Raw genomic sequence first — 7,770 nt, 5'->3', positions numbered from 1 at the left:
CGAACCGAGCCGAGTCCAGCCGAAGCCATCGAACCAAAACGGGCCGAACTCACGAGCTCAGCCGAACTCAGCCGAGTTCAGCCGAGCCGAACCCGTGCGGGGCAGCCGCCCCACTGCTGTGAGGGGCGGACCCGCGGCGCCTGTGGAGGATGCCGGGAGAGCGGTGCCATGCCAGGGGCTAGGGCAGTGCCGGTGACGGCGGCTGAGGGCACTGACGTTGCCGCTGCCGCCATTCTCTCCCGCCCGCCCGCCACAGCGGGGGCGGCGCTGACATGGCGCCCAGCGGTCACGTGGTCCCGCCATCCCTCCCGCCCAACCTCTCGCGTGGGCCGGGAGGAGGCCCGGCCGATCCCGGCGTGCACCGCGCCTCGCCCCCCCCGCCCGTCGCGCGGTCGGCCCGGGCCGCGCGCTGCCCGCGAGCCCCGCCATGGCCGCCGCCATCATGGCCGCGCCCTGAGGGCACCGACCGGCCCTGCCGCGCCGCCCGCCCGCCCCGCCCGCCGCCTTCCCGCCGCCAGCGCCGACATGGAGGCCGTGAACGCCTTCAACCAAGAGGTGGGAGCCGGGGAGCGGGCGGCGAAGCGCGGGCCGCGACGCGGGGGGGGGACACACGGCGGCCGCCATCGCGTCCCCCAGCTCCCCGCGCTTCCGGCCGGGCCCGGCCCCGCCGCCTGCGGCCTGCGCGGGGAGCGGCGGCCCGTGCCCGCCGCCGGGCGGGGAGCGCTGCTTCTGGGGAAAATGGAGGCGAGCGCGGCCGGGCCGTTCAGCGGCCGCTCCGCGAGGCCCCGCGCGGGCCGGGCCGGGCCGGGCCTGCGCGGCGGGAGGCGTTGGAGGGAGCCCTGGGCCTCCCCGCCTGCCGCCGTCCTCTCGCCGCTCCCTCGTTTTCCTCTGGGCAGCGGCGCAGAGCGGGATCCTGGGATCCCGGGCCGGATCGCAGGGTGCCTGGGCGGGCTCGCTGTCACGCGGTGCCCCCGGCCGTGTGTGCTGCTCGGGAGCCGGGGAAGCCGCGCTCCGCGACCGGCCTTTCCCGGCAGTGGCTTGGCGAGAGAGCTGTGGTGCGAGGCGGCGGCACGGGCACAGGCTGCAGAGGCAGGGAGCCATGGGAGGGGGCTCATCCCGCTGTGGGAACGGCACCCTGGATGGGACTCGGGGATCGATCCCAGTTCCGGGGACTGGACAGGTTGGAAGGCGTTTACTCGCCTTTCCTACCGCACGCAAGGTCCTTCCCTGTCTTCTTCTGGTTTTGGTTTGGTTTTTTTTCTTTCTTAGTCAGCCGAGAGGAGTTGGAAGCAAAGAGGACCGTGGTTGCTTTTGCATAATAAATAGCAACTCAATCCAGCCTCTGCTGTATAAAGTTTTTGACACGTGACTTCAATACGATTATTAATTACTGTTAGTTTTACTTCTGCCTCAGTCGGACAGTGTGGCTTTGCAGACCCTCCGTGGACAGAAAGTCACGTAAAGCTGAGCCAGAGCTTGTTGCCAGGTTCCTGTTGGAGGCTGGGTGGCTGTGCCTGCCTGTTGAACAGAAACAGGAGAAATGGCAGCTGCTCCTCTGTGATGGACTCGGGCTGTGTGAGGCTCACTCTCTGCAAGGCTTTGTCATACACACACCTGGGAATGCCCTCATCCGTACCAAAACTGTGCAAGAGCAATGGGAAAAGTGGATGGCGTGCAGCTCCTGTTAGTGATTTGTTTATTTGCCAGTGCTTTGGGGGTTTTGTGCAGCTCCAAACCAGTGGGATGGCAGGGTGCAAAGGCACCTTCCCCAAAAAATTAAAACAGCACACGTGTGCCATTTTCAGTGTTGATAGAAAGAGGGAGCAGCAATATTCTTGATTTCCTGCCTCGGTATGAGCAGTGGTCCTGGCAGAGCAGTGCTGCTGCCAGACCTGAGTGGTGCAGGCAGTGCCCAGGGCCTGTCAAACAGTACCCCCAGTGCTGGTGCTGAGCGGTGGCTGCAGAGCAGGAGTGGTGCTTCGGGGATCCCGTGACCAACCCGTGTCCCGGCAACCAGTGTTTGGATCCCTGCCTCTTCCTCTCCATGCAGGAGTGGTGGGATGCCTTCCCTCAGTGCTTCTGGGAATGCTGAGTGAAATCCTGGTGTGGGGCTGCTGAAGGGCAAAGCAGTGGGTTTCAGCTGGATCTCAGATCTGGGGGAGAGGAGTGCACTCGCTGAAATCCCTGTTCTGCAGTCCTTGCTATGCCTGAGTGCTTCCGTGGAGCTGCTGGTGTGTAAAGCAGCACGTGAATAACTTCAGGGGCTGTGTGCTTCCTGCCCTGTTCCCTCTCAGGAGCTGTGCTGGTGCTGCTGTGCAGGGCAGAAAGTCCAGCTCCAGACTGGTCCTTTCCCTTTTACACTTGTTGCCTGGAGCTGTGCACGCAGAGCGCCCCAGGCTGACATGAGCTGTGAGGGGGGTCAGATTTACGGGCAGGTATTGTTCCTTTCTGGCCTTTCTCAGGGACAGAGCACTCTGAGTGTTGTTCCCACAGTGGTGGGAGAACTCATTTGTGAGGCCTTCAGGGTGCCACTCCCAGCTCACTGAAGAGTTAATTCTTTTATTGGGAGGGGAGCAGCTTCAGCAGTGAATATGGGCAGCTACAGAATACCCTACAGGAGTACAGAATACCCTACAGGAATACAGAATACCCAACAGGCATGGAATTCCTGCGCTCGCTGCCTGTACAGTGCCACTGTAGCCAGGGAAAATTGCAGTTTTGCCATGGCTAATCCAGCTGCAGTTTGGTGCTGCACTTGCCGTGGGTGCTAGAGGTGACTCCGTGGACGTGGCACCTGCTGGCTCTTGGCCACTGTGCCTGAAAGAGGAGATGCCACTCACTCCATCAGGTGGTCCTGTCATTGGGGTTTTTGGGTGGGTTTGGTGTTGGTGGCAGCTTCTCAGATGTTTGGAGCCCAAGTTCATAGTGTGGCTGTAAACCTGGAGTCCCCTAAGCTGTGGGGTTGGTGTCCCCTCTTGGGCAGAAGGGCTTGGGGAGGGAGAGAAGTGAGTTTGGCTGTGGCAGGGGGTGGGAACTCCCTGGTTGCGTAATTTGTGTTGGATTGTGGTGCCATTGCCAATCCTGTTCTTTGGACCTGCATTTTGAATGCAGCTTTGCCAATACACATCCTCTTCCAAGTCCTCATGTTTCTACAGGAGCATGCAGGGGTTTTGCATTCATGCAGCTGTACTTTGAGCAGGTGCTGCCAGCTGAAAATGTGGGGTTTGACAGGTCTGTAGTGCAGTGTGTGTTCTCTGAGGAGTTTACTTTCACCAGTTAGAATTCATGTGCTCTTAGGTGTATATGTTATGTTACAGTAATGATACAGTATAAATAAATCACAAAGGTAACTGGGTAATGGGACAGAACTTTTTATGGTTTTAAGAAAACAAGAAACATTTTTCTTTGAAAAAAAAATGTTACAAACCCCCCCCCAAAACACAAACAAAAAACCCCTACTCAACCCACACATCTGCCATATAAATCCTTGGCATGTTTTTAGGGGTGCCTGGCTTTTTCTTTAATCTGGAAAACTTGAGGCATAGTTTACAGGTTGTAAAAGTTAGAAATAAAGATTTTTTTTCACAATCTTGCTGCTGGAAGTAGAATAAAGTCAACTTTCCTGTTTTGTAATATTTTATTTGTGTTGAGTAATGCACATCATTTCACTTAGTCCCATGTCTCAGTTGTTAATGTGTACCCCTGAAACAATTGATACCCCAGCTCCATGTGCCTAGAGACAAACACATGAGAGGTGCTGGGGGCTGTTTGTTTAAAGCTGGAGCTGCACATTCCTTTTTGCTGCTTGCCCATCCTTAGAGCACTGGACAGTGGAGGTTTGGATCCAGTGTGGCTGTTTTCTGCCAATGGCAGGACTTTATTTTGCCCCTTGGTGACAACCTTCCCCTCCATCCTGAGGAGCTATAAATAGAGGTTAGCAGGATATCCTTCCCAGTGGTTCTCCAGCAGTTCCTGGAGCTCAGGATCCCCAGTGAGGCTCCATGTGCACGGGAAAGGAGAAGGGCACAACTCCCAGTGTCTGTCTGGAGTCTCTTTGCTCTGAACTTGTTTCCAGGAGCACTGGAAGCTGTGACATTCTGGTAGGGATTCCTGGTAAGAAGCAGAGAGACGAGCAGCTTTCCAGGAGGTGTGCTGGACAAAAGAGCCCTGCACTGATCCCCAGAGCTGCATTTCCAGAGCACATGAGTAGAAAACAAAACTCCATTCTGTGCACTTGCATGATGTCATTTTCATATGAGTATCTTTTGTGAAGATGTTTCTCCCCAGTGATTCAGGATTTGTGAATGGTCTTTCTAGGCCACAGAAGTAGCTTAGTTGATGAAGTGCTGCTGAGCTTCATTGCCTGGGGGTCATATCTGGTCAAAATCAAATCTCACTTTATTTTCCAAAGAATGCAGCCTGACAGCTCTGGATGTTATGGTGTTCTCTTACCTTCAGCAGCACCTAATACTTGCTGTGCTTCACAGCTGGTGGTCAAGCATTTCAAACTTGCATTGATCCTTTGAGATACAGCTTAGCAACAGATCCTTCCCTTAAGGAAGGACAGGGCCTGAAGAGGAAAGGAATCAGTGGCTTTTATAGGGGAAGGAAAATGTATAGAGTGACAGAATCACTTTTAGAGATCTGGTCATGCATTAGCAATAAAGGTGTTTTGTTAACAAAATAGGGCAATATCTGTGCTTGTTGGTCGTGTCCTCCACAAGCCCTTTGTTTCTGTACAGGAACAAGACACTGCAGTTGTGTCTGTAAGTCACTGGTGCTTGGCTGGGTCGGTGCTTCCTAAATGCATGAATAAAATACATTCCAAAAGACAGTCAATGAATGTGGAGCCTGCTTTGGGAAGGGTTGTTGGACACCTAAGGCATGTTGGAATGGTTGAGGGCCTGTTAGACTGCTCTGGAAATTGGAGAAGGGGAGGTGGAATGAGGTGTCCTGACAATGACCTGGGTGCTTGATATCCACTAATCACCGACCACTGTCTGGTTCAGTAGCTCGTGCTCCTTCCTCTCTGTGCAGCTGCTGAGCTCTGGGGTATGTTTAGGGAGTGTATAAAACAGGCTCACAGCTCTTTATTTGTAAATAAAGACGCCTTTTTATGGCACAGACACTTGAGCAAGAGGGCAAAGCCAAGGAAGTCAGCTCAAGCCCTAAAAGGTACTTTTACTGTGTTACCTCACACTTAAAACAGATACTCTTAACATCATACATCAAGCTGGGTAAATTTTAAAGTAGCACTTCTCCCCTTTACTTCAAAACCTCCTGGTTCTCAGGTTTCCGTGTAAACTAAACCATCAAACGGCATTAATTATAGAATGAGAGAAATTAATAATTTGCTGCTCAAAAGACTGAGAGGTAAAGGCCACCAGCACCCTGTCCCTTGTGTCATTACCTGCACCTCACAGGGCTCCTGGGCTGGAGCAGGGGCACAGTGGGAGCTGAAAGGCCTCTTTTCACTCTGTCCCATGTGAAGCTCCTGTATTTCACACTCATTCTGCATTTGGGCACAGTCACTCTGTGCTAGGTCTCCCTTTTGCTGTCCTGCTGTGGTTTAATAGCATTTTTAGCCTGAAACTGAGCAGGTGAATTTTCTGCCTTTTGCATCCCTGGCTTTGTAGATACTTTACTGTGCACTTCAGTCTTGCTGGGAGAAGCACCCAGAAATACTCTTAAATCCATATTTTGTACTGTGGCCTGAGTTTAAACCCCTTGAGCACCTCTCCTTCTTTTGTATCAACATCCTGTAAACAGGCAATTAGGGACAGTAAAAGCAGAAAGTCATTTCTAGCAGGTCACAGCATTCCAGGCAGAGGTTCCTGTTGTGAGGCAGGACTTTGGAAATCCTCAAGCTGTAAATTTTCTTTGCCTTTGTTACATACTTCTTCCTTTTTTTTTTTTTTTAATTTTATTTTTGGTAAGTAGAGTGTAAGTTTTTGTGTCCAAATTCTTCCTTGAGCTGATCATGAGAAACTGGATGTATTATTGTGAAACAGCCCTCTAAAAGTAGTGCTTGGGTGACCGTTTTGTATGTTGGTTTGGGAAATGTGTGTGAAAGAAGATCCAGGTCTAATTGAGCAAATGCCACTGGAAATACCTGGGTGTCTTCTGAGCAGCTCCCCCTTCCAGCAAGGAGAAGCCACAAAGGAACTAAGGGAAGGGAGCTAAATTTTAGCTGTAGCCATCTCTAAAACAAGGTGTTGACACATGTAACATACCGACAATTACATAAAAATTGACTATAAACAGTTATTTGGTGTTCTAAGATCTTAGGTAATTTCAAAAAAAGGAGCAAAATTCTGAGGTAAAATTCCAGGAGGTGGTGGGAGGGGGTGAAAAGAGCAGGATGGATGGATGGATGGATAGATAGATATGCACACTCATGTATCAGTGCCTTCATTCTCCCTGGCAGTTTATGTGTCCTTGGATTTTTATTTTTTTCTGTGTTTCCCCCAGTTGCAATGTCATGCTTGGGATACTTTTAAGACATTTCTTTTTATTATTTTGCTGCACTCGTTTCTTGTCACCTCGAGCCCTGCTCTGAGCTCTCCCAATTTCTGTGGGGTCTCTCCTTGTATTTCTGAAATACAAACATCAAAGCAATGCTTCCACACCAGCTCCTTTGTTCTTTTTCTGTAGGAATGGATCCTTTCCTGGAGGAGCCAGTTGCTTCTTCATGGGTAAAGGAGGGGATATGGAGTGCCTGCTGTAATGCTGGCTCTTTTTCTTCCTCCCCCATCTCAGTTTTTGAGCCTTCTGGTGGTTTGTTTGTGGGTGTTGGGGTTTGGATTTTTTCCCCCTTTCATTACCTCTTCAAACAGATTTTCCTGAGTTTTAAGAATAGCACTGACTTGGTTCATCAAGGGTCTCTGCACTTAATTCTAAAACACTTAAGTCTAAATTGAAAACAAGATTTTTTAAAAAACCCATATCAGCTCCCAGAGCTCTCTCTCCTTCTGTGTTTTATCTGGCAGTTTTGTTTGTCCATACTGTGATTTCTCAGCAAGCAGTGATGTTAGCTGAAGTATGTATCTCTTACAGCTGAAATGGCTTTCAAACCCCAACGTTCTGGCACAAGAACTTGCATTTTGTGGGGATGAATAATGAAAAGTCATGGTCTTGTGTTGGTGTTGGAAAAGGCATGTGGCTACCACTGTCTGCAAGGACAGTTTTTCTTCTTTCCTGTCTTTTGGAATAGGAATCCAATTAAGAAAGTAAATACAAAATAACAAAGTAGATTTCCTGCTCTTGGTGTGTTCTAGGTGTGAGGCTTCCTTTTGTACAGCTCAAAGCCCTTTTAGCACTTCCCTTTTCTCTGAGTGTGTGGCCAATTTTTTTATCTCCTTCACTGATGGTTTTTTTCCTTAACTGAGACAGTGGATAAATCTGTGTAAGTTGGTCACTTCACCAGTATCTTGGAACTTTAGTTTATAACATAAGAGACAAAGTTTTAAATGACATCTTACTTTCCATTACACTGACAAATGAAGACACTTTGATTCTCTTACTTTGCTGTGTGGCAAATAATTGATGACATTTTTTACTCGCATTCAAGGGCCCAATTTTTTCTTTACGATGAAGACAAAAATGAAATTATGTAACACAATCCAATTTTTTCTGTGATTTGTGAGGAATATTTCAAGGTAAAAACAATTATGTGTGTATGCTCAGCTTTCTGTGTCCATCTCTGTGTGCAGTTCTGGTTTCCCTCAGTTTCTAAAACGTGGAGCTAATGCTTATTTTCATTTATGGCCA

General features: G+C 50.2%; 1 protein-coding gene across 2 annotated transcripts in view; it reads left to right on the top strand.

Moving 5' to 3' along the window:
• The first annotated feature begins 482 nt into the window (after nt 1-482).
• The window catches only part of SCAF4 (SR-related CTD associated factor 4), a 28,665-nt gene continuing 21,377 nt past the window's right edge, over nt 483-7,770 (top strand). Inside the window, exon 1 of one of the 2 annotated variants that reach the window (XM_059871140.1) lies at nt 483-555. In XM_059871140.1, the coding sequence (XP_059727123.1) occupies nt 526-555 (30 nt within the window). In that variant the 5' untranslated portion in view covers nt 483-525. The remainder of the gene's footprint in view (nt 556-7,770) is intronic. The other variant, XM_059871130.1, reaches the window with a different exon arrangement.

Source organism: Haemorhous mexicanus, chromosome 2 (genome assembly GCF_027477595.1).
Source record: "Haemorhous mexicanus isolate bHaeMex1 chromosome 2, bHaeMex1.pri, whole genome shotgun sequence".
NCBI classification, from domain to species: Eukaryota; Metazoa; Chordata; class Aves; order Passeriformes; family Fringillidae; genus Haemorhous; species Haemorhous mexicanus.
This window is presented reverse-complemented; position numbering and strand designations above follow the sequence as displayed.